We start from the raw sequence: 22,349 nt of genomic DNA on the forward strand, positions 1-22,349 counted from the left end.
TCCTAGGCTCTACAACAGCCTACGCTTAAGCTGATCATTTCATACATTCTTTTAATCTGTTCAATGTCTCCTAGATGCTCACTATAGTTTGTGTCTACATAGTAGGGACATGACGTTCACAATCGGATTTAACTGTCTAGTGCCGGCGATAGGGTCGTTCCGTTGACCCAGCAACCACAACACAACTTCATCAATCTAGCAATACACGACTCCATGATCACATCACGATTCCTCTTGACGTCCCTCAACGACAACCATGAAACGCGCAAGCTGTGAAGAGTTGTCGCCAGCCTCGAAACGCCATTGTCGGCCATCCGACCCGTCCGCACCAGAGACCATTAAGCGCCCACATCATGCACCCCTCTCCACCCCACCCTCGCCAATGCCAACGCATTCGCAATGCTCGCACGTACAAGACGCCCACCAGAATGCCGTGTGTGCACCGTTACCAGAGCACTCGGCTGCGCGCTCTATAATAGATTGGATCTATGACACGCCATCGATCTGTAATCGCAGCGGAGACGGTGTTTCTTCCCCCGTAGACGACGCTCACGTATCGGAGGATATCATGTCGGAGAGCTCGAGACGGCGGGAGAAGAGACAAGCGCGATCTTGCAGTCCGACTAAGAAGGGATCGCAATATCGAAACACCGTGTTGAAGCCCGCCAACGTCCTCGTAGATGTTATTCACGATCTCCCATCTGATATTGAGGCGCTTCTCCCTGACGATTTACGCGATATTCTTGATCTTCGTCCGCCTGGAACAGATAAAACGACGCAGGATAACACAGAGTTTGGAGGTAGAGAAACAGAATTGGCTGACAAGATCTCTGAGCTCGTAGCCGTGTACCGAGACGAGTGCCGCAAGCTTGCGACGAAGCCAGGCTCTGAGCCCGAATATCGAACTCATCTCTATGGAGATGTAATAGAGAAGCTCGCCGAAATACCCCTTTGGGATCAAACCCTCAGCTCTATCTGTAGCGATAAGCTCTGGTGCACTCCACTTAAACCGCCTGCTCCAACACCGCTCATGTCCTTACTATGGCCGACTCTTCCAGCACATACCGTACCTGCGAGACCCCAGGAAACGTCTGTCAACTTACCGACAGAAATCTCGCCTGACTCAAATGCTTTACGCTTACAGCCTGACGGTAGACCATTTAACCTTGCTTTCTCGCGCCTACCTACTGGGCCGAGCGAGTCCTCCGCTTCTGCCAGCGAACTAGACGACAGCATTACAACGCCGAAGCCGGATATAACCGTTGGTATATCTCGGGAGGCCTTCAGTCCACCGCATGCAGGTCTTCTTGAATACTGGCAAGCTGGCAAGGCTGTCTTCAGTGACCCACATGCTACACAAGGCGACATGCGATTCCCCTTCTTTTTCATCGAGGCCAAGGGGTTAGCGACGAACGGCAACCTCATAGGGGCACAGAATCAGGCCGCCGGAGGGGGAGCATGTGCAATTCGGCTGTTAGATTCGCTGGCCAAACAGGATCCTGGGACTGGTACGCCGCGAATAATATTCAGCTCCACGACCGAGGGCGCCGTACACGAACTTTGGGTCCACTACTGGTTGGCAGACGACAATGGAGTTGTAAAATATCACATGACGTGCCTAGGAGCCTGGAGGACTACGCTCGATCGCCATGCTCGCGAATACGTGACTGCTCTCGCGATCATCCTACGCTGGGGAGTGGACGTGTTCTATCCACAGATCAAGCAGGCATTAGACAGAGTTTTAGAAGCAGCAATAACAGCTACATAGGCTTTAAAATTTAACTCATGCTTATTTACTATCAACACCTATCATTCTCTATGCTGTATGTCTCTTATATCCACTAGTCCGTTTGAAGAAATGAGGATGCATGTCACTCGCAGTATAGGACTTCGGAGTTTTGTCCCGGCAATCCGGTAAGCGGGGTATGCTTCACTACGCCTCTGAGATGGAATGATTCTGTATATTTACTGTTCAAGCTAGATGTCTTCGCTCCTCTGCGTACCACTACTCGTGTCTTTCTGAAATTCGGCCTCCCACTTTGGTGAAGTTGAAAGCCTAATCTACCTTCAGACTATCAAGGTCTTTGAACATTTCTGTCAGCATTAGAGAGTGTAAGTTCAGCATAGTAGCAGAAAAAAGGCCTCAGCTTGAGCCACAGTCTCCCGATACTGCCTTCGAAGTAACCCGCGTACAAAATTAGTGAGCCGGTATAGCATGCTCGACACAGCTAACGTGTATCAGACAAGATGGATAAATGCATACTCTGCAGACGCCGCTATGGTCCGAATCACTCATGTAACAAGTCCTTGGATGGTAAAAATCATTGGAAATTTGAAATCCTTGGACGCGAAGAATGTACAGAAGAGTTCAATTCTTTGCCTGAGAAAGAACGGAATTTGGCGTATGTCAATGACTCGGATGACTATAACCACAAAGACACAGGGACGCTGGGTTCAGAGAAAGGCTCTGAAGAAGACAATGCAGACAGTCACCACAGCAAGCTCGTGAGCAGCATAGCTGGGTATGCATAAAGCTCCTTCGATATCCTTAGCTAATTATACATCCAGCATGCTTGGCCAGCCCGCTCACTCAGACATTACAATCTCGGTACAAAATGTCATGATCCCTGCCCACCAATTTGTATTATGCTCTCAGAGCTCGCGATTTGAAGAAGCGTGTAAAGAAGCCATTAGCAACGGTGGGAGTGTACTGAAATGCGATGAAGGAACTGGAGCCGCACTGTGGAGAGTCTTAGAATATTTATACACCGGCGATTATTCTGACATCTTGTCTAATGCTCAAATTCAAGGCAAGTACTGTTTTGATCATATGTTATTGAAAACTACTGAATGAGATTTATAGAGGATCCAGAACTACTTAAACACTTGCGCGTCCACATGTTGGCACATGCGTTTCTTATAAGAGACCTAAGAAAATATGCTTTAATGAGGTTTAAGAAGCATGCAAGTAACTGCTGGGATAGCGATGTATTTACTATAGGTGTTCACGAGATTTACCAATCTCATCGGCAGTATTCCTCTCCAACGCGGATTGCTGTGGCCCGCCTTGCGGTGGAACATGCTCATGACTTAATTACGACAGAAACATTCAACGACCTTATCCGTATGGGAGGAAATTTCGTTATTGAATTTGTTGAACATCTGCTGGGGAAACACAAGCTATAGTTCTGTAGCATATTGATCTCACCAAATCCGAGCGTATCGAACACTATGTCCTAACGAAAAGCCATCGTTTTCGTCAGGGCGCTGACGTATTCAGCAGCGAAATCCCCACCCTCTCGAAGAAGGTTATTGAAAGCTTCGTTCTTGGCTAAATCACGCGCATGTCCTGTCGCCACTGCAATCACAGTTGACCGTAGCCCACAGGTCTCATTAGAAGTGCTACCGTATATTTCTCGAATGCATTCAAGGAACAAGTCGGTCATCCAATGTTTCTCCAACTTTAGTCGTAGCTTCGTTATGGAGAGCGTCTTCAAACCCTCCAAGAGGAACATGTCCGCTAGAACGTATACGCGAGAATCTCTCAGATGCTCTGGGTCATCTAACAATTGTTACTTTAATGAGGGTGCAGGTTGGAGCATTTCGCTTGCCTTCGAACTCGTGTGTGGACAATGCCTCTGAATAATCGCCTTTGTATAAGTACTCGATGACCCTCCAGTAGGCGGCACCACTGTTTTCTTTGAATTTTATCGTCCCGGACTGGCTCTCCTCGAATCTTTCATTTTGAAAGGCCTTCTCAAAGTATTCGCTCTGGATGCATATGATGGATTTGTGTACAGGGAGCATCACATCATGGATTTGAATAGTAGCATCAGAGTACTTTTCGTTGTTGAACAAGCTTGGCCAGCAGGTTAGATGATGTAGTTACTATGAGCGGCGAACATACCTAGCAATATGCTGAATGAGCTTCTGTGAATGAGTGACCGCAGAAGCCTATATAACTTAAGAATATGCCTTGGAAATGTATCATCCTTCAGTATGATTTACTTACCGGAAGACTGCTAAAAGGACCAGAACTCGGAGTGCCCGCACTGCCAAAAAGACCAGAACTTGGAGTGCCCGCACTGCCAAAAGGACCAGAACTTGGAGCGGCCCCCCAACCAAAAGGAGACGTTGATGGTCTGCTCTGCGAGGGGAACATGATGTAGGCTAGTCGCTCAATCCTCGTCGTGAGGTAGACTGATCAATGCTCCTTTTCTCACAAGAGGGTTGACAAAGCTTCAGGCGCCACGAAACGGTGCAATCATAGGATGGCGTGTTGTGAAATCACTATCGCTACGCGTTGGAGTGCATTGGACATGTTCGAAGTTTGCGTGGCGTAGCAACCCCGCTTTATAAGATGGCTGACGGTTACACCAATTGATCCTGGACGTGTCGCGCGCTTCATCTTCGTGTTCCGATAAAAGCTTTCATATAGGGATGTCCAAATCACCTGATAACCCTCTGTGTTGTGAATTCGTGACTATTCTTACTTTTCTTATAGTACTTAAAGCCATAGAGAGATGCAGCATGAGAGAGGAAAATATTTCCAAGCAAAATAAAAACAAGTTATATTATTTCTAGGATCAATGATTGGCTGTTGACCTATTTGGGATCGGTCTCTGTGTCACCATACTGGGCCACGATATGAAAACCCAACCTCAGAAGCTCCTGGAGGACTTCTAAGTACTAACAGTAAGTTACTTTGAACGATAAGAATGAACTGCTAAACATACCTCTCCCCCTCTCCCCTAACATAGCATTACCCATCTCACGCAATTCCCTCAAACATGCGGATCTGGATTCTCCCCCCTCTCCGAACCTTTCTGCATAACCATGTATCCTTTCGAAGCCTGACGCCTAAACCCTGCGGCTTCTACGTACTCAGGATCGCTGAAGGCCTTCCTCGCCGCTTCTTCGTCTGGAAACTCCAAGATCACCATCCGCTGCTCGGGAGCGTCGCCTTCGAGCACAGAGAGCGGCTCGCCACGGGTGAGGTACTTGCCTCCGTGCCGCGTTACTGATTTGTGGGAGACGGAGGTGTATTTGAGGTAGGTGGAAGGGTCGTGGATCGTCATTTGGGCGACGACGTAGACGACCATGGTTGCCAGTGGGGGGATGGATTGAGGATATGAGTTTAGAGTTGTTGTAGAGTGGGATTGAGCAAAGGGTAGGTGGATTGTTGCACTGTTAGAAGTGAATATGTTCTCTTTTTAAGTGATACGAGTCCGAAATCGGATGTCGCGGTGTCATGTCACATCGATGATTCCTGACGATAAGGCGCATTTTGTCTGGGGAGTTCGTATGGGCGTACGCCTGTATTCTTGCGCCTTACAGGTGGGGATGTAATCGAACGACACTTCAAGACTAGCATGCTCTCGAACGTCCGTAGACTGGATTCCATATCTATTCTCCGCGCATTGTCACGTCCCTGTACTAGTACAGAATCCTCCAGTGACCACTTCTAAAAAGATATGAAGGATCGGTACAATGACTGCTCATATCTTGGTGTGCTTTCATTACAATTATCGTCATAGATTTTGAACTTTCTAAGTTTATTTGGAATTTGGCATGTATAACGCAATCTTGGTGTAGGTGACCACTATGAATGTAGGGTGTTCTCAAAAAGGAGCATGCATCTTCAGCCAATACCTCCAACCAGCGCTCAAACGAATACTTCAAAGTACAATTTCTCAGCCGAAACCTTCCCGGTTCTGTTAAGATGCATAGCCTCCAAGACCGCCTCTGGGCTCAAATTCCCCAAACATTTCACCGGAGGCGGGATAATCATTTCCTCCAACAGCAATCTTGGAAGGTCCTCATATAATGCAGCACTGAGAGCGTGATTCTCCATGATAACCTGTGATAGATTCATCATCAGCTACACAACAACAGCAAAAGTGCAGAAGCATCGAATTGTTTTCTAAAACGGAATCGTATTCGTTCAATGAGACTCACCGGCCAATGCGTCGTCCCTCGGTACGTATGTGGTGTCGGAAACGCAGTGAAGACAAAAACGTCCGTTACTCGAATCCCGGCGGATACGCCCTCAGTCTTAGCCCTTCCCGGGCGAACCGTGCAGAGATCTCCCGTACCACTCTTCAGACACTTTGAGGCAGTCGTTGACGATTCGTCGTTGCCAATAGTGTCGAAAACGTGAGATAGTTCGGGGAGACACTCCTGGATTCTCGTCACGACATCGACGTTCGCGTAGTCGAAGACGTGTGTCGCGCCGGCGTTTTTGACGAGATCGAAGTTTCTGGGGCTACAGGTGGCGGCGACGGTAAACCCGTGAAGATTGGCGAACTGGATTGCGAAGTAGCCTACAATGGCTAGTTAACGTCGTTAGTTGAAGGTATAGTAAGGTTGGGACGTGTGTCGCCTTACAGCTTCCGCCCCAGATGAGAACAGACCGACCATTCCCACTTCCTCCCTGGGGAAGCCCAAGGGAGTTTTGTGAGAAGAGTGCCAGATAAGCAGTGTTTGCGGCGAGTGGTATGGAACAAGCGCTAGGATGTGCGATGCCATCTGGGATTTTGAACGAAAGTCGTTCGTCTGCAATACAGAATGTCCTGAAAGTATCAGCAATTGTGCACGACACGCCCCCGGGCAACCAAGGTTCTCACGAATATGCTCCGAGGCCCTTGATCTCTCCTGCACGGATGGATCAGTGACATTAAGTGCAAAATGGGATGAAGGGGTTTGATACCGCCCCAAACAAGTGCAGCAATGCAGTCACCAACTTCTAGCTTGGTAACAGTAGGATGAGCTTCGACGACAGTGCCAACAAACTCGCAACCCAAGACAGCGTCGTCTCCAAATGCTTGTAGGTCAAAAGCAAGCCCTAGTCGGGATTGTGAGCACCAACCATGAGAAGGTAGAGATTTACGGATGCTATAACGTACGGTCCGTAGGATTGAAGGCAGCAAATTCGACCTTTACGTACACTTGGTGGTCCTGAAGACTGGGAAGTTGGACGGTGGAGAGAACCAATGAGTCTTGATGCTGAACGACAGCGGTCGCATCTTGATAAGATTTCATTCTATTCTTTGGAAGAGAGAGTCTCTCTACCTGTTGATTGAGTGGAGAAGCTCTTAAGAGAAATCTTTCAGCTTAGCTTTATCATGAGAATGATACTTAATCATAGGAAATGTTTGACAGGGCGCATGGTTGGCTGGACCCACTCGTTAAAGGCGTACGCCCAAAACTCGTAACCCTCCGATAACCGCCTTATAACTTGTGCTACGTATTAAGTAACTAACCTCAGAATATGACTAGAATAAAGTTCCATGTATCCATTAGATGTCATGCGGGAATTGGCTGAAAGGGTATATATAGGCCTATAATTTGTACGGCATATTCGACCAATTCGCAGTGGCCTGGCAGCTCAACCGCAAGCAGTCAATTATGAAACATTGGTTAAGATTCTAGCCGATCTTGAATGAGCTATCAAAAGCATCTCGTTTCTGATGTCTCTATCCACTGTAATCTTATGCACTAGTTTGGGCACACGCAGACTTCTCATCCTAAAAGTACAGCTGCGTAATGAAAGATGATCAAAATGTTGATCAAAACGCACGTTACTAAAAACTACGAAGTGTCATATCCAACAAAGGCGTTCCTTCCGTCGCTCAAAGGCAAGCTAATCAAGCCGGCCTTCTTCCTGAATTGCGTGAGCCACTGTTCGTTATCTGCCCACGTCTGTTCCCAGTCGTCGTGATCAGGTCCATACATCAAAATCCCCATCTGCTTCCGTATCTGGGAGTCCGACGGGACGCGGCCTTGACAGATCTCTCGTGAGACGTGTGCGAGCAGCAGATGCTCGATATGACGATGCGAGTGAACATTATGAGCCAGATCTGAACTGAGCGCCGGGCTTTCTTGGTCAGCTACATCCGTAATTTTCTGGCCAATGCAGTGATATGATCGTGAAGCCGAGAAAGGATCCATCGTCTCACGCTGTTGGGCGATCATGTAAGGCGGAATGTCGTCCCGCACGAGATTCTCTATCGTGGCATCGAACCCGCGATCGCCAGTCCAGTCCTTCATGTCCGATCCGCTCTTGAAGTGTTCGGCCAGGTGCTTTTCCCTCTCGGCCCACGTCGTCATCTGTAGGTCGCAGAAACCACACCTGGAATGCACGGTATCTATCGTGCTGATCCAATTCATCATGCGGTCGTTGAATTTACAGCCATTATGCACCGCGCGCAAGTGTTGGAGTAGGTGGTCTTTGCGGAAGAAGACACGATCTGCCACAGGTCTTGCAGCACAGCTTGAATAACTGTGTCTTTCGAGGTGGGCGTCCGTTGGGCTCTGGTCGCCGCAGAAGACACAACAATAAGTCCCATCAATATCTAGAAACACAGGGCCAAATCGAGAACAACTGATGGTGTCAACTGTCAGCGAATCGTATTCGAGACGTGCCGAGTGGTAGCATAGACTTACCGCCACTCGTCGAGACTCAGGTGAAGCGACCTTTCGTGCCGCTGCCAGTCGTGCTTTGTCTTGAAGACATCTGTACAGAATGTGCATTGATATCTTCTTTTCTCCGGATTCGCTCTACGGGTCTTGTATGGTGCTAACTTTTTCCTTCGACGTCTCCGTTGGTGGTTTGAGGTCGATGACGCAGCTGATTCCGACGACGCTATAAAGAAGTCCGATTGTGACGTGTACCAATTGCTCTGTTCAATTGATTCAGAAGTGTTAAGAATATTCTCCTCCAGATCAAGGCTATTGATATCAGAGGCGAGAAACAGGTCCTGTTCCGAGCGATGCGTGAAGGCTTGTGCAAGGTCATCATCTAAGACAATTGCCGAATCCATCTTATCGGCTTGAATATCCTGGCTGTGGCCTGTCGAAGTGTCTAGTGTGCTGGAGAACACGTTCGAGCTAGATATCTGCAATTGTGCACAGGTTAAGGCGTCTAGTCCCTCCATTCTCGAGCTTGACGTGAGATTACGAGGATGTATGGGATCAGTAGCATACACGACTATGTTGCGGGGACGTCTTTCGAGATCGGGCTGGTTCTCCACAGATTCGGGTCACCTCTAGAAAGGCTGAATTTCCGCCGTGGACCCTTGAATATGACGTGGGGAGATTCCACGCCCTACGGGAGTAAGATGTACTTTCACAAGGCGTACGCCCTGGAGAACATACGCCCGACTAACCCGAAACGCACCCGACCAATCTGATATGCGCTCAACATCACTCCTAGTATCCACCCCGGATAAGGAAGAAATAGGAAAACTATCCAGTGCAAGATGTATAAATTCGACCATCCCAGCACCTTTCGAACCAACAGTAACAACAACCATGTCAACCCTTAGCGCTCCAGCGGTGTTAGATGCATCCAAACTCACCATCACCCATTCCACCGTCCAATGTCCCGTACCAGCACTCGGTTCCCCCGAACAATGGGCACAGAACGTATGCTCCGACCACATGGTCCAATGTCAATGGAGTGTGTCTGGCGGCTGGGAGACTCCTGAAATCGTTCCCTTCGGCAACTTGTCTCTTTCACCGGCTGCATCCTGCCTCAACTATGCTACGCAGTGTTTTGAAGGCATGAAAGCGTACCGTGGTTTCGACGGGAAAGTGAGACTGTTCAGGCCGGATTGCAATGCCAGAAGGCTGAGTTCCAGCGCTCAGCGCGTGTGCTTGCCTGCTGTCGATGACAAGGAATTAGTTGCGTTGATCAAAGCATTGCTTAAGATCGATGCTCCACGTGAGTGCCATTCATTCACTGTACCTCCTACATGCAACGCTAACATATCGTCCAGGATGGCTGCCCAAGGAGGAACCAGGACGCTTCCTCTACATCCGGCCCTCGCTCATCGGCACCGGCTCCCAAATGGGCGTGCAACTCCCCACCTCAGCCCTCCTCTACATCATCACCGTCCCATGGCCCGACTTCTCCAAGGAGTCCCCCCCTGGATCCCCGCCCCGAACCGGGCTGCGACTCCTCGCGTCCCAGGGCGACACGATCCGCGCGTGGCCCGGCGGGTTCGGCCACGCGAAGGTGGGCGCCAACTACGGGACGTCGCTGGGTGCGCATGGCGAGGCGCAGAGGAAGGGGTTCGATCAGGTGCTGTGGCTGTTTGGCGATGATGGGCGGGTTACGGAGGCGGGGGCGAGTAATTTCATGGCGGTGGTGAGGAGTAGGGAGACTGGGAGGACGGAGCTTGTCACGGCGCCGTTGACGGATAAATTGATTCTTGATGGGGTGACTCGAAGGTCGGTGTTGGAGTTGGCGAGGAAGGGGGTTGTGGGGGAGGTTGAGGTCGTGGAGAGGTATTTCACTATGTCTGAGCTGGAAGAGGCGTGGGAGGAGGGACGGGTTGTTGAAGCGTTCGTGTGCGGGACTGCTGTGAGTTACTTCATACCTGTTTTTGAATATCTCGCTGACTGATTTGATTTATAGTTCTTTATCACCCCCGTCTTGTCAATCAACTTCAAGGGCCGTGACTTGGACATGCAGCATGGCGACGCCGATCCCGCGAAACGAATTGCTTCGATACTTGCAAGCTGGCTCGGTAACATTCAATATGGCGTCATAGACCACGAATGGGGTGTAGTTGTGGAGGAAGAAGAAGAAGAAGAAGAAGAAGCTTAGAATCAAATCGATAATTCAGCATCGTGAAATGTAACTGCTTTCTATATTGGACTTCAATTCCAAGAGCGAGGTCACAAATCCCAAATCTATCAACCATCCAACCCATAATCCCATCCCTCTCCTCTCATTTCGACGACGATGAAGCAAGGGACTACGCAGGAAACCGTCCAAGGACTTTTGCGTAACACCACCAGGCATCCACCACATACATCACCTCTCCCCTCCCCCGCCCTACCCCATCCACACTCCACCATCACCCACCCTCTCAACCGCCTCATCAACCTCATCCCCATCATGTCTACCACTCCCTCCCAACCCTCAGATCCATCCAGCCCCCCCTGCCCCGTCGTGAAGAAATTCGCCCCTCGCAGCGGATACACCCTCCACCGCCTCACCTCCGCCACTCCATTCGTCTGCTCCCGATGCAACAACGCGAAGAAAGCGAAGCTCGTGGCTCTTGCCGCGCACGAGGGCCGGTGGGACCAGTTGTGCTGTAATGCGTGTTATGGAGAGCTGCTCTCGAAGGGGGGGTCTTGAAGGGGTAGGGTAAGCTCGCGGTTTGATCGAATTGTATGCCAGTGAGGGCTGACTTTTGGAAGATAGGTAACATTGTTCCATGGGATGCTGGATCGATTGGGTCAAAGGTACGGAGTATCATGATGCGGGATTGGAATGGACGGTGTTCGGAGACGAAGGGGCATGAGCTTGATCGACGTCTAATCTACGATGGACAACTCCAGTGGTTTTTTCCCTGTTTTACAGACCGAGGCATGATCGTATTGTGGGCAGTTACATAACTATCAATTTCAGCCTTTGACGTTCGGTTACTTTTGCTCACTGTGCATTTCTGGCAATCTTCGTGAAGGACTGACTGCTAGCATGAGAACTACTCAGTCCGGATTGGCGGGCTCAGGCGGCTCCATTTCCAATGTTGTACTACGGCGGCGGCTACGCCATTAAGCGAGCCGCTCGCTTAGCGAAGGGTCCGAAGTTCGAACGATGTCCAGCAGCGTGCGTGTGGGAGTGCTCTGCCTATGCGTTATGTGAGGTATTGTTCTGTTTCTACGGTTATGTGGCTATGGGTTGCGGGCTAGGTTTCTGTAGAGGTTGATGGGGCAATTGACGGGATGTAAGTGGGAGAGGAGATTGCATTGGTAGAATGCGTGAATGGGGATGTGAGGCTGGATTGAGGAGTGTTTTTGTACCCCACCATGTCCCAGTTCCAGTATTGCAGAGAGGTACATGTGTGTATACGTATATCCAATGATGGAGTTCTGTTTCTGCATGACGTTCAATGTGTCGAATACAGAACGCAGTATTCCGTATGTACTCCGTATGTATGTACAGTATATACAGTCAGTCGCATTGGGCCACCTTTTCATTCCTGTACGTCTCATTGGCCAAAGGGCACTGTCGTCCAGCCCCATGGCTTGCACCACCAGCAAAGTCATCTCAATAATAATTCTTGTTAGGCGATTTGCGGCGACCCTTTTGTGATTAATCACCCGGGCGAATTTTCGATTTTCGCTGTTCGAACTCTCGGTTGAAAACTCGGCACATGTCTCGATCCTACGAGTAACAGGGAGGGGTGATACAAAAGACAGATGGACAATGACAACGAAAACGCAACAAATCCTCTCCTTGTGAAATGTCCTGTAGACAAGATAAGATATGGAGAGCCAAAAGATGCTTGGCATTGTACAGTGTACATCGTGCAAAATCGCATTGTTTCTGCAGTCCTCTTTGTACTTGTTGTGTCGGGTCGGGAAGAGTATGGGAACGAGTAGATACTGGGTGTGGTTGGCCTACGCGGGCCCCCTCTCGCTCTCTTGTTCTCTCGCTCCTCGCTCTCACTCGCTCGTATGTCTAACGTGCGAGGCGGGGTTGGGGGAGAGCCGCATGCATATTTCTAGTAATCGCAGACACGCCACCGACGCCCCCATGTCAGGTAAATTAAAAGAACAGCCAGCAGTGTAAAAAAAAATTGAGCAGAAAAAAAAATAAAGAACACAAAAAGGGGAAACGTCAAGTTCTATGACCCCATTGACTTTTTATGTGAAGAAAACCCTGCCGTTATGCATTACGCTGGAATCAAGAAATCAGCCGATCGACAGAATGGGGGGTTCGTGTCGTTCGTTGAGAGAGCTTCAGCCACTTTTTGCGGGAAGCGTTCGTTCGTATCTCGCACGGAGCGTCGATTTCAGCGTGAGGTTATCGGTGCATGGTACACCGGTCGAGTGCGTCGAGGAGTTCCGGTCGGTCTTTTAGGGCCTCCTTGGCTTGTGTGTAGGTGAACCATTGACGGCCTCGCTTGTGCATCTCCGGCCATTTGGCCTCTTGTTTCTCAACGACGGCCTCGAAAAACTGATATGATGCTTTCGGTGCGGTAGAGGTGAGCTGGTTCGCACTCCGCTTCTCGGGTATGAGGCCCAGGTCGTATTTCACCGTGCAGATGATGCCGGCTTCTTCCCATGCTTCTCGCTTGGCGGCATCTTGAGCGGTGGCTTCGTCGGTCTCCCAGCCGCCCTTGGGGAGCACCCATCCGCCCTTTCTCGTGGACTGGATCAGGAGAACGTAGTACTTGTCGGAGGAGAGCGGAACAATGCCGGCGACGAGCCGTTCGCCTTGGGCGCCGTATCCTGCAATGGGAAATTCGAGTTAGTAATTGTAGATTTGGAAAGCGGAGAGACGGACGATGGGGGAAATGTAATTGTTGGGAAATTCGGAGAGTGTCTCGTGAGGGCTTACTTTGGTTACTCCGGCCAGTGCGGGATTGCATGGACAGCGGGGTGGTGGCAGCGGTGGCCATAGTTAACGCCGAGGTTCCCTTTCAAGGGAAAAACAGCGAGTCCGGGTCGCCGCGCGAGCGGATGGTCGTCAATGAGGATATCCAAGTGGATATCGGTGATTTGACGCGCGGACTGGACAAGACCGGACAGGAGAGGGACGATCGGAGGCGAAAGGCAATGGGACCGGAGGCGGTGGATGGAGCCAGGAAATGAAGCGGAGAGAGCGCACAGCGGCAGTGGGAGTCGCAGCGGTGGCCTTTGGTGATTTGGTTGATTCTCTCCAGGTGCGGAGAGAGAGGTGGAGGCGGAGGTGGAGAGGGCGGTGGGTATGTTCGAGGAAGAGGCGGTGGATGAAGGATGGAGCCGAGATTGGAGAGTATGAGGTAGGGGAAGTGAAGGGTAGAGTGAGTAGAGGAGGGTGGGAGATTGGATATGGAGAAGAAGACGAAGATGAAGCAGAAGAAGAGAAGAACAACTGAAGGGCTCAGTCCCGCGGGGGACGGGGCTGAGGAGATTGAGAAGGCCTGCAACGAGAAGAAAGGAAGACGGACATCGTGGGCGTGGATCGTGTGTAAGTAGTAAAGTAGGTAGTGGAGTGGTAGTGTGGTGTGTGGTAGTGGTAGGAGGGAGGTAGTTAGAGAGTAGTTTAGGTGGTTAGTACATGTACTGTGTAGTGGGAAAAAAAGAGAGAAGGTGGGTGGAGTTTGTAGGTTGTTTTAGGTTCCAAGTGGGCGTAGTCGGAGAGGAAGAGTGAATTAGTACCAGAATGGGTATAACTCTGGTAGGGTAGGGTAGGGTAGGGTACATGGAGTGGGAGGGGGGGTGAATGGGTGAATGGAGGGTGGGAAGGGGAGGGATACGGGCGGGTGCGTGCGGTAGGGGAAAGAAAAAAAAAAGAAGGCAAAAGGTTCGTCACTCTTCTCTCGCTCACCAGAACCATAACCACCACAAGCGATTGTAAATTAATTATTAACCTTGTACCTTTCTTCTCTTCTTTTTCTTTTCTATTTGCTTACTCGACTGATCTGATTTAATGATCCTATTCTTGTGGATGCTAACACTAAGTATAAACCTCCATTCACATAGGTACACAATATTCGCCGTTTTCGTACAATATAGATACATACTATCTTAAACCAGAGCAGAATAATACTGGTATCAAGTAGCATGACGACACCGTATAGCACTGCAAATACTTCTGTTGACAGTGTGTCAATTAGACCGACAATTCCTATCTACCGTAGTCATGCTGCCCAGAACAGCCCAGGCCAGCCCGCCAGCCAGCCCGCGGCAAACAGTATCTTCCTGCTTCCATACCTAACGTACGAGGCAATTAGTACGAGTATCTACCTAGGTTTTCCGTAGAGTAATTCACAGATAGAGAACGGCCAGGTGCCCGCAGCTGGGCCAGGGCCAGGGTCAGGGGCATACACAGCACGAGCATTACCACCACCACCACCACCACCTACGCAGGAGTCTCGCTCCCATGCAGGACGCATCTAGGGACATTGCAGACATGCAGATTCTCAAAGAGGCGTCTCTGCTCAATGATGGGCATCGAGAAGATCCCTTCAACGTCCACCAAATCATACACCATATCATACTTACCGTTCAACTCCGTGTCCGCGTCCACCTCCATACCCTCGTCATCATCAATCATTCAATCACCCATCCCCATTCAGCGCCAGACCTCCGCTGCATTGTCGCCTAGCTGTCGGGCGTGCCAGCTCCCCTACTCGTAGCCAGCACCGTCAGCATGAGCGTGGGATACACCTAGGTCATATAGTCCCGTATGTACGTACGGCGGCGTACGGCGCACATACATCTTACATTCAACCATGCCAGCACCCTCGCGAGATAGGATGGAATATCGCCATGATCGGGAGCTAGGACGCCACCGCCGGGTGGGAGAGGTAGGGAATTAATGGGAAGAGTGGGAATGACGAGGGCGCCTTATGGCGGGGCACGCGAGAGATGCACGCCCGCCAGATGGAGAGGTATACGCCCAAACCTACACATTCACATTCACGTACGTCTACGACTACACATGTTCATACACATATTCTCAAACGCAGCAAATAGGTAGTATGTGGGATTTCCACCCACCTATCACATACAGAATGACTGTGACGGTGTATGACAGCACCCTACACTCGCTTTACGATTGTCGACACCCCTCCCCAAACATCTTCACACCTTGTCATGCCGTGCCATGTACAGCGTACACCATGTATGCCATGCCAGTTAATTGATGCCCATGACGTGGTGCAGCAATGATCATCCCCCATACCAGGCACCCGAAACGCTCCAGTAATACCTCCTGCTTGGACCCCGTGAACCGTGGAGTCGTAGATCTCATATCGACGAACGCAACGCCTCTTTACCAACCCACAGGTACATACATGTGTAATGTATGTACGATGTTCACCGTACAGCATCGCCAGCTGTCTCTGTTGACTGCTTACATCCCGAGTAATATCAATGGCACCCACGAGGGTCGTTGTTCTCCATCTTTATGCGTCTCAAGCTTTACAGTTGCTGGGCCTAAGTCTGGCTAGTTGCTCGTCCCTTACTCTTCTCTTTCTTGCATCCGGATACGGTGCTCAAAGGAGTGGTGATCCGTCTGCTTTCAACTATCCAGATGGCCCTTTCGCTATTGCTTTTCGAACGTCGCCTTCGCCGTGAACCATACAGTAATCTAGTTGCATTCATTGCGGGCTTTCTCTCCACTATGTCAATCAAATACAGCACGGAAACGCCGCAGGAAAACAATAGTAGTGTCCGAATACAGTATATAGTAGTATAGTAGTATCAACTCCCCTTCCGTTCTGTACCACACAGAGCCCCCAAACACACCACACGCCCACTTTGTCATGGAACGAACACACGTTTGAACATCCCACATAAGAAAAGGTATCCACCGGAATACTTCTGGCCATGCTAGACTCGCATGCTTCGTATACCCTGCATTTGCGTCAACAGCGGTCGTTTTTCGCCTGTCGTGGTGTGCGAAGCGTTGTATCGTGCGTACGCGAACCTGCGGGAACATTGGATGAGGGAGGTAGTTACTTGTACATAGGGTACGAGTGAACCGAGATAGATGCTAAATAATCATTGTTATTTTCCAATATCTAGTAAGTGCGGGATTGATGTTCGAATCGAGATTTATCAATACATCTATCGGAGGTATACAAATCCTCCCGCGTGTGCATATCCTCTCAAAGTTTCTATTATTTATCAATATTATTATTACTGAGCCAGTGAGACCAGCCGGCAGAGCATGATAGTTCCATCGGGCCCAAATAAACCACCGTATTACTGGCGCGAGTAATTATACCGAACGAGATATTTCCGTGATTCCATTGTTCCCTCTCCCGAACCAACATTTCAGACAGACATAGAGACACACGACACTATCTCTATCCCACTCTTCCTTTTATTTTACCTTTTCCTACCATTATTACGGTACTAATCAGTGCACATCATTTGGCTACACATCGAAAGAGAATATAGACACATACCGTAAAGACGCACACGCCGTTCCCGCCCAGGGCCTGCTAACGTTAACCATGAAGCCACCTCCCGCCCAAAAGCTCCTCCCCCCCACTGCACCATCACCACCGTCTCCATCCATCATCCATAATCCATCATCCATCCCATCAACCTGCAGCAGCTCAAGGAAGAGACGACAGGCGTAAGTTCCCTGCAGTCCCACGCTTATGCTGCCCTCATGCAGTCCCCTGTGACGCCTTTCGGTACGTCGACCTCCAACCACGCTCGCCTCCTGCACCCCGTGCCTGTCTGGCTGGATACCGACGACGCCTGTCCCGTTTAAAAGGCACAAGGCGGTAACCCCATTTCCTGGGTATTATCCCCATCATTACCTACTACCTACTCAAGACGGAGACCAGGTTGTTGTTGTTTGAAGATATTGACTACTGTTGCTAAGATTTCCAGTCCAGTATCTATCTCGTCTCCTGATTTGATTCCTGATCCTTAGTCGCTGCCCCTCGTTGCATCGCTCGCTCGCTACGTCCGCTGCTGCATCGACAATCCATCTCAAATCCAATCCAATCCAGTCCAGTCCAATCCAATCATCCAAACCCAGTCCAGCCCAAGTCCAAGTCCAAGTCCAATCCACACCATTCGCCGTGCCCCAAATGTCCTTCCTCTCCCCTCTGGGCTACTCATCGGAGAGTTGCGGATACTGCAAAGATGCCTCAACGGGCCGCCGCAGCCCCAAGTCTCGTACGTGGATGTTCATTATTGTTCAAACTTACTCTTTCGCTCGTCTCCATCCCACATCTTCATCTGCACCACTCCGTCACGCGTGCACCCAATCTCCCTATGCCCCTCCCCCCATTCACTCTCTTGGCAAAGCGTTCGAGTAAGATCGAGTATCGGCATTCGCGACCTGACTGACCTCGCTGACGGACGTTGGATATTGATGGCTATACATGCTATGCCATGGACTGACTACTGCGCTGTCATCCGTCCGTCAATTTGATGTCTTGTTAAGGTTGCCATGTCGCACGTGCTTCTTTGCTTTCCCCGCCTCCGCCCTGTAGAAGACGATCATTCCAAAGCCTCATTCGTTGTCTTTCGTAGCCAACAGACGGAGCAATTTCATTCGCCAAGTACAGTCTAGTACTGGAGAATGCTCAATTTCTACCCTCGTCTCGCCTCGTCTCCGTTACTCACTGCATGAGGCGGTCGAGAGACGGGCCCTCGTATTCCATTTCCAATCTACCCCTCTACGTCACCGCGGGCCTTTTGCTCTTTCGCATCCAAACCCCACTCTCGTCAATCACCAAGCTCTGACGGGTAAACCCGGGAAACCTGGCGGACGAAACTCAACTCCACCAGACTACCACCATCCACCCTTGCAAATCAATCCTATATCGCCGCACCTACACGAACAGCCTCCACTTTCCATACTGACCTCGTAACATATTCAGGTGCGAGTTACTACGTCTCGTCGAAAGGCCTGACCGTGGGCGTATATCAGGGTCTTGTGGATCGAGGTTGGCGAAGGTACGACATCCAACCCAATTTATCTGCACGACATTCTTTGATCCCGCCCGCCAAACGCACTATTACACATTCTCTCTCAGGCGCAATTGTAACTGACGTGTCAAGCGTAGATCTGGCACCATTCTCTACAAGCCAGACGTCCTGCGACATTGTTGCCCCCACTACACGATACGGTTAGTAATTTAGGACTGCACCATTTCACTGCTTGCCAGACGATTTGGGCTAACTTGTTTAGGCTTCCCGTTGAGTCGTTCGCGCCGGCGAGGGACCACCGACAGGCGGTTAATCGTTGGAATAGATATGTTCTCGGTGACGAGTATCTGAAAGAGGTTGCTAAGTTGTATCCCAAGTCGAAAGAGTGAGTGCTGTTCTTTTTTGCTTTGGTTTGAAGTGCAGTCATTCTTGATCGTACGTTCGATGAAGATATGCATAGTAAAAGCACATGTACTGCTTGCTTCTTTGCTTTCAATTCGCTATGTTCGAAGATTACATTGAATTCAATATACTGACATTATAAAGGGACAAGAAACGCCAAAAGAATGGCTTCGACCTCGTCACCACCGTCCACGAGAGCGAATACCCCAATCTCAAGCGGCCACCCGAGCCAGCCCACCGCTTCGAAGTGACGCTCGAACCCGATGACTTCACGCCAGAGAAGTTCGCGCTCTTCAAAGACTACCAAAAGAACGTCCACCACGAGGCCGAATCCGAAATATCCGCAAAAGGCTTCAAGCGCTTCCTCTGCGGCTCTCCGCTGAAACGCGAGACCCCGGACGTCGACGGCAAGACACTCCACCTCGGCTCTTACCACCAGTGCTATCGCCTCGATGGCCGCCTCATCGCCATGTCCGTCCTCGACCTGCTGCCCCACTGCGTCAGCGGCGTGTACTTTATCTACCACTCCGACTTCGAGAAGTGGAGTTTCGGCAAGTTGAGCGCCATGCGGGAAGCAGCGTTGGCGCTCGAGGCGGGCTATAAGTTCTACTACATGGGGTTCTATATCCACTCGTGCGTGAAGATGAGGTATAAAGGAGAGTATAAGCCCTCGTATATTCTGGACCCGGAGACTTACAATTGGGATCCACTCGACGGCGAACTTCGAGAGCTGTTCGATGCTAAGCCATACGTGTCTCTGTCACGGGAGCGTAGATTAGGCGCAGCACCCCCGTCTGCGGAAGTAGACGAGTACATACACCCCAGCGCGAAGGAAGCGGGCGAGGCGGTGGAAAACGGACTGTCTCTCTTCGATCTCAAGATGCCCGGACTAATGACCGCCGAGGAAGTCGAAGAGTACCCGCTTGATCAGCAAGCGATTCAAGTCGGCAAGATCCCTTATCCGCTGACAGCTGAGGTATGTTCTTCCAAATCTCTGCTTTGTATATGAATTGGAGGCTGACAACTTTGTTAGGTGCTCACATCGTGGGAAACGGGCGATATTCGACAGCCGGCAACGATTAAGGGGATCATTGCGGAGTTGGTCGCGTGCATTGGACCTGACGTCGCAAAGGAGACTGCTGTTAGTTTTGGCTGATGCGACGACTCGAAATATGTAGAGAATGGCCAGATGGGCGATAGATATGGATCAATGAGAACTCATACCCTGGAGCAGGGCCAATTGATATCGACAATTGCTCGGTCTAGGGATTGTCACCCCAGATATGTTATGGGGACTTTCCAATTACTTTCCTGCATATCCGGGGGATTTCGTTCTTGAGAATATTTACAAAAGTACAACCCGTGAAGCATATATCTTGGGATTCCAAATCAGATGCTCCAGATTGACAACGAGCCAATTAACAACAGTTTACAAAGGATATATTCACAGTGGGAGTACAATATTCCTAATCTCTCTGCGCAAGCCTAGCCTGATTGAGCACTAGCCCCGTCCGGCATCCCAACTACGTAGCTCTGCCAAGGCCGCACCAAAGACCTGTATGTATTGTGTAAACATTCCCATCATCCCACAACGCAACTGTGTGAACTGTCCTCCGCATCGTTCCGCCGACTTTTCACACCTCTGAATATGTCTTCCCCCGACATCTCTCTGGTCATTCGCCCTCGTGGTATGTATCAATTGCTACAGAAGCATCCCAATGCTGGCAATCTCTAATATCATGAACAGGCCGACCCATCAAGAATCTCCCTGAAACGATCACCGTTAGCCCCGATGGCTCGGCTTCACAGATCTTTGAGAGGATCGCACAGGCTGCCAAGTTCTCCAAAGACCGACTGAGGGTCACAAAGGGAAGCGATGGCACGCCAATCCCCAATACTGGAAACGTCACAGTCTACCAGACTGGTCTGAGGAACAGGAGCGCAGTCGATGTCAAGGACCTCGGTATGTCCAGCCAGACCGCAGAATTATATCACATATTCTAACTCTTGCACAGGACCCCAGATCGGCTGGCAGACAGTCTTCTTGATCGAATACTTTGGCCCCATTTTCATCCACCCTCTCGTCTACTACGGCCGCCCGTTCATCTATGGAACCTCCGCCCCGCCATCCGAGCTCCAGAAGCTCACCTTGATCATGGTGCTCCTGCACTTCCTCAAGCGCGAGTTCGAGACACTCTTTGTACACCGTTTCTCATCGGCCACAATGCCGTTCCAAAACGTTTTCAAGAACAGCGCCCACTACTGGCTGCTGTCGGGCGTCTGGATGGCCTTCTGGATATACTCCCCCAACTCGGCGGCTGCGCGCGCATCGAACCCACTCATCACGTACGCTGGCCTCGCACTGTACGTGTTCGGCGAGCTGGCCAACCTGTCGAGCCACTACACGCTGCGCAACCTGCGCCGGCCGGGCACCACCGACCGCGGCATCCCCCAGGGCTTCGGATTCAACATCGTCACATGCCCCAACTACATGTTCGAGATCATCTCGTGGATTGGTATCTTGCTTGTTAGCTGGAGCCACTCTACCATTCTTTTCCTCATCTTCGCGTGCGTGCCGATGGGGCTTTGGGGCAAGAAGAAGGAGAGGAGGTATCGTAAGGAATTTGGAAGCAAGTACAAGCCGAAGAGGTTCGCCATCTTGCCGGGAATTTATTAAGGGGCGGCTTCCCAGGCTGCAATATTGCGGCCGGTGACCGTTTGAAGAAGGGAATTCCATCATTTCTTTTTTTTTTCTGTGTCACCAATCACACGCAGGTGTTGGTGGTGTATAGGCAATTTGCAACGCCCACGATTATGTTGTCGAGGGTTACTTCTGAGGCTGAGCATGGGAAGGCAACAAGGCAACAAGGCACCAGGGCGTTGATTTTTTTTATGATCTCTTGGGCCGTCTCCACCCGTTCATCGTCATCATCATTCCCATCCCAACCAGCCACGCAGCAGAATGGGACACGAGCCGAAGGTTGTGTGACCGGTTATGTCAGGGGCACAATGTCTGTGTCCATAGTTTCGCATCTCCATGTACGGAGTACGTAGGCAATATCTTGCCTGCTGGAGCCTAATTAAAAAGTACAAACATGATGATATACGCAATCGTTCACATTGGACGGAACCCGCCGTCTACTGATTGCTCTGCAGCACGACGGGAGGGCCGAGTTGGGTCGGTGGTGGTGGTGCAGCCAAATCCGCAGAAAGCGACCCTGCATAAGCGCGGTCGTTCAAGCCACTTGCATCTCATTGAGTCCCTCTCTCCCGGAAGGCTCACCGACAATGAAACATTTTGACAGCCGTGAAGAAAAGGTGCCCCTCTCAATGATGAACGATCACACGATCAATCTCGATATCCCTTCGTCCCTGGACGAATTGGATGGCTGTTCTACCTGCCTGATGCAGGCTCCAAGGCATACTCTGCTTACCTCGTCCTCGTCCTCCAGCTGTGCCGAGCAAACAATCCCATACGTCGTCCCATCCCATCCCATAGGTCCAGTGTGATATCACTTTTTTGCATTGAAGGAATGGCA

At 50.4% G+C, this 22,349-nt stretch overlaps 12 protein-coding genes across 12 annotated transcripts; 6 read left to right on the forward strand and 6 right to left on the reverse strand.

The window, feature by feature from the left end:
- The first annotated feature begins 58 nt into the window (after nt 1-58).
- On the forward strand, nt 59-1,788 carry BU24DRAFT_419917 (uncharacterized protein). The gene has a single exon (XM_033527336.1). It carries the CDS (start codon nt 257-259, stop codon nt 1,766-1,768), a length of 1,512 nt encoding a protein of 503 aa, XP_033385204.1. The 5' UTR covers nt 59-256; the 3' UTR covers nt 1,769-1,788.
- A 220-nt stretch (nt 1,789-2,008) lies between these two features.
- On the forward strand, nt 2,009-3,257 carry BU24DRAFT_419919 (uncharacterized protein). The gene is made up of 4 exons (XM_033527337.1): nt 2,009-2,112; nt 2,243-2,522; nt 2,569-2,810; nt 2,864-3,257. The coding sequence occupies exons 2-4, from the start codon at nt 2,248-2,250 to the stop codon at nt 3,184-3,186; spliced, it is 840 nt and encodes a 279-aa protein (XP_033385205.1). The 5' UTR covers nt 2,009-2,112; nt 2,243-2,247; the 3' UTR covers nt 3,187-3,257.
- On the reverse strand, nt 3,088-4,319 carry BU24DRAFT_490147 (uncharacterized protein). The gene is made up of 4 exons (XM_033533691.1): nt 4,013-4,319; nt 3,908-3,954; nt 3,612-3,859; nt 3,088-3,562 (listed from the first exon to the last, which is right to left on the reverse strand). Exons 1-4 carry the CDS (start codon nt 4,160-4,162, stop codon nt 3,237-3,239), a joined length of 771 nt encoding a protein of 256 aa, XP_033385206.1. The 5' UTR covers nt 4,163-4,319; the 3' UTR covers nt 3,088-3,236.
- A 465-nt stretch (nt 4,320-4,784) lies between these two features.
- BU24DRAFT_459984 (DUF1330-domain-containing protein) lies at nt 4,785-5,102 on the reverse strand (the record flags this gene model as incomplete). Its single annotated transcript, XM_033531782.1, has 1 exon — nt 4,785-5,102. The coding sequence occupies one exon, from the start codon at nt 5,100-5,102 to the stop codon at nt 4,785-4,787; it is 318 nt and encodes a 105-aa protein (XP_033385207.1).
- A 427-nt stretch (nt 5,103-5,529) lies between these two features.
- On the reverse strand, nt 5,530-7,041 carry BU24DRAFT_440072 (GroES-like protein; the record flags this gene model as incomplete). The annotated part of the gene is made up of 6 exons (XM_033530346.1): nt 5,530-5,860; nt 5,959-6,332; nt 6,388-6,572; nt 6,627-6,654; nt 6,710-6,844; nt 6,906-7,041. 6 exons carry the CDS (start codon nt 7,039-7,041, stop codon nt 5,666-5,668), a joined length of 1,053 nt encoding a protein of 350 aa, XP_033385208.1. The 3' UTR covers nt 5,530-5,665.
- A 549-nt stretch (nt 7,042-7,590) lies between these two features.
- On the reverse strand, nt 7,591-8,822 carry BU24DRAFT_387687 (uncharacterized protein; the record flags this gene model as incomplete). The annotated part of the gene is made up of 2 exons (XM_033524978.1): nt 7,591-8,383; nt 8,446-8,822. 2 exons carry the CDS (start codon nt 8,820-8,822, stop codon nt 7,591-7,593), a joined length of 1,170 nt encoding a protein of 389 aa, XP_033385209.1.
- Nucleotides 8,823-9,241: 419 nt separating this feature from the next.
- Nucleotides 9,242-10,642, forward strand: BU24DRAFT_490150 (branched-chain amino acid aminotransferase II). Its single transcript, XM_033533692.1, has 3 exons — nt 9,242-9,724; nt 9,780-10,366; nt 10,421-10,642. Exons 1-3 carry the CDS (start codon nt 9,313-9,315, stop codon nt 10,610-10,612), a joined length of 1,191 nt encoding a protein of 396 aa, XP_033385210.1. The 5' UTR covers nt 9,242-9,312; the 3' UTR covers nt 10,613-10,642.
- Nucleotides 10,643-10,732: 90 nt separating this feature from the next.
- Nucleotides 10,733-11,435, forward strand: BU24DRAFT_419922 (uncharacterized protein). The gene is made up of 2 exons (XM_033527338.1): nt 10,733-11,158; nt 11,212-11,435. Exon 1 carries the CDS (start codon nt 10,751-10,753, stop codon nt 11,147-11,149), a length of 399 nt encoding a protein of 132 aa, XP_033385211.1. The 5' UTR covers nt 10,733-10,750; the 3' UTR covers nt 11,150-11,158; nt 11,212-11,435.
- A 24-nt stretch (nt 11,436-11,459) lies between these two features.
- On the reverse strand, nt 11,460-12,478 carry BU24DRAFT_139957 (uncharacterized protein). Its single transcript, XM_033521116.1, has one exon. The coding sequence runs from the start codon at nt 12,307-12,309 to the stop codon at nt 11,689-11,691; it is 621 nt and encodes a 206-aa protein (XP_033385212.1). The 5' UTR covers nt 12,310-12,478; the 3' UTR covers nt 11,460-11,688.
- An 88-nt stretch (nt 12,479-12,566) lies between these two features.
- On the reverse strand, nt 12,567-13,515 carry BU24DRAFT_139964 (uncharacterized protein). Its single transcript, XM_033521117.1, has 2 exons — nt 13,361-13,515; nt 12,567-13,251 (listed from the first exon to the last, which is right to left on the reverse strand). Exons 1-2 carry the CDS (start codon nt 13,419-13,421, stop codon nt 12,824-12,826), a joined length of 489 nt encoding a protein of 162 aa, XP_033385213.1. The 5' UTR covers nt 13,422-13,515; the 3' UTR covers nt 12,567-12,823.
- Nucleotides 13,516-17,545: 4,030 nt separating this feature from the next.
- On the forward strand, nt 17,546-20,071 carry BU24DRAFT_419928 (arginine-tRNA-protein transferase 1). Its single transcript, XM_033527339.1, has 6 exons — nt 17,546-17,649; nt 18,354-18,435; nt 18,546-18,608; nt 18,671-18,793; nt 18,955-19,786; nt 19,844-20,071. The coding sequence occupies exons 1-6, from the start codon at nt 17,562-17,564 to the stop codon at nt 19,964-19,966; spliced, it is 1,311 nt and encodes a 436-aa protein (XP_033385214.1). The 5' UTR covers nt 17,546-17,561; the 3' UTR covers nt 19,967-20,071.
- Nucleotides 20,072-20,407: 336 nt separating this feature from the next.
- BU24DRAFT_419929 (uncharacterized protein) lies at nt 20,408-21,918 on the forward strand. Its single transcript, XM_033527340.1, has 3 exons — nt 20,408-20,498; nt 20,558-20,773; nt 20,826-21,918. Exons 1-3 carry the CDS (start codon nt 20,459-20,461, stop codon nt 21,485-21,487), a joined length of 918 nt encoding a protein of 305 aa, XP_033385215.1. The 5' UTR covers nt 20,408-20,458; the 3' UTR covers nt 21,488-21,918.
- The last annotated feature ends 431 nt before the right edge of the window (nt 21,919-22,349 follow it).

Source organism: Aaosphaeria arxii (genome assembly GCF_010015735.1).
Source record: "Aaosphaeria arxii CBS 175.79 unplaced genomic scaffold BU24scaffold_3, whole genome shotgun sequence".
Classification (NCBI taxonomy): domain Eukaryota; kingdom Fungi; phylum Ascomycota; class Dothideomycetes; order Pleosporales; genus Aaosphaeria; species Aaosphaeria arxii.

Excerpts from the sequence above, each read along its gene's own strand:
- BU24DRAFT_419917 (XM_033527336.1), top strand. The coding sequence starts at position 257 with ATGAAACGCGCAAGCTGTGAAGAGTTGTCGCCAGCCTCGAAACGCCAT.
- BU24DRAFT_419919 (XM_033527337.1), top strand. The coding sequence starts at position 2,248 with ATGGATAAATGCATACTCTGCAGACGCCGCTATGGTCCGAATCACTCA. Across the intron at positions 2,523-2,568 it reads CTCGTGAGCAGCATAGCTGG|CATGCTTGGCCAGCCCGCTC; the intron begins GTATGCATAAAG and ends TTATACATCCAG. Across the intron at positions 2,811-2,863 it reads GTCTAATGCTCAAATTCAAG|AGGATCCAGAACTACTTAAA; the intron begins GCAAGTACTGTT and ends TGAGATTTATAG.
- BU24DRAFT_490147 (XM_033533691.1), bottom strand. The coding sequence starts at position 4,162 with ATGTTCCCCTCGCAGAGCAGACCATCAACGTCTCCTTTTGGTTGGGGG. Across the intron at positions 3,955-4,012 it reads GTCCTTTTAGCAGTCTTCCG|GCTTCTGCGGTCACTCATTC; the intron begins GTAAGTAAATCA and ends TAAGTTATATAG. Across the intron at positions 3,563-3,611 it reads GTCCACACACGAGTTCGAAG|ATGACCCAGAGCATCTGAGA; the intron begins GCAAGCGAAATG and ends AACAATTGTTAG.
- BU24DRAFT_490150 (XM_033533692.1), top strand. The coding sequence starts at position 9,313 with ATGTCAACCCTTAGCGCTCCAGCGGTGTTAGATGCATCCAAACTCACC. Across the intron at positions 9,725-9,779 it reads GCTTAAGATCGATGCTCCAC|GATGGCTGCCCAAGGAGGAA; the intron begins GTGAGTGCCATT and ends CATATCGTCCAG. Across the intron at positions 10,367-10,420 it reads CGTTCGTGTGCGGGACTGCT|TTCTTTATCACCCCCGTCTT; the intron begins GTGAGTTACTTC and ends TTTGATTTATAG.
- BU24DRAFT_419922 (XM_033527338.1), top strand. The coding sequence starts at position 10,751 with ATGAAGCAAGGGACTACGCAGGAAACCGTCCAAGGACTTTTGCGTAAC.
- BU24DRAFT_139957 (XM_033521116.1), bottom strand. The coding sequence starts at position 12,309 with ATGCCAAGCATCTTTTGGCTCTCCATATCTTATCTTGTCTACAGGACA.
- BU24DRAFT_139964 (XM_033521117.1), bottom strand. The coding sequence starts at position 13,421 with ATGGCCACCGCTGCCACCACCCCGCTGTCCATGCAATCCCGCACTGGC. Across the intron at positions 13,252-13,360 it reads CACTGGCCGGAGTAACCAAA|GATACGGCGCCCAAGGCGAA; the intron begins GTAAGCCCTCAC and ends TTCCCATTGCAG.
- BU24DRAFT_419928 (XM_033527339.1), top strand. The coding sequence starts at position 17,562 with ATGTCCTTCCTCTCCCCTCTGGGCTACTCATCGGAGAGTTGCGGATAC. Across the intron at positions 18,436-18,545 it reads GTGGATCGAGGTTGGCGAAG|ATCTGGCACCATTCTCTACA; the intron begins GTACGACATCCA and ends TGTCAAGCGTAG. Across the intron at positions 19,787-19,843 it reads CTTATCCGCTGACAGCTGAG|GTGCTCACATCGTGGGAAAC; the intron begins GTATGTTCTTCC and ends CAACTTTGTTAG.
- BU24DRAFT_419929 (XM_033527340.1), top strand. The coding sequence starts at position 20,459 with ATGTCTTCCCCCGACATCTCTCTGGTCATTCGCCCTCGTG. Across the intron at positions 20,499-20,557 it reads TCTGGTCATTCGCCCTCGTG|GCCGACCCATCAAGAATCTC; the intron begins GTATGTATCAAT and ends TATCATGAACAG. Across the intron at positions 20,774-20,825 it reads AGTCGATGTCAAGGACCTCG|GACCCCAGATCGGCTGGCAG; the intron begins GTATGTCCAGCC and ends ACTCTTGCACAG.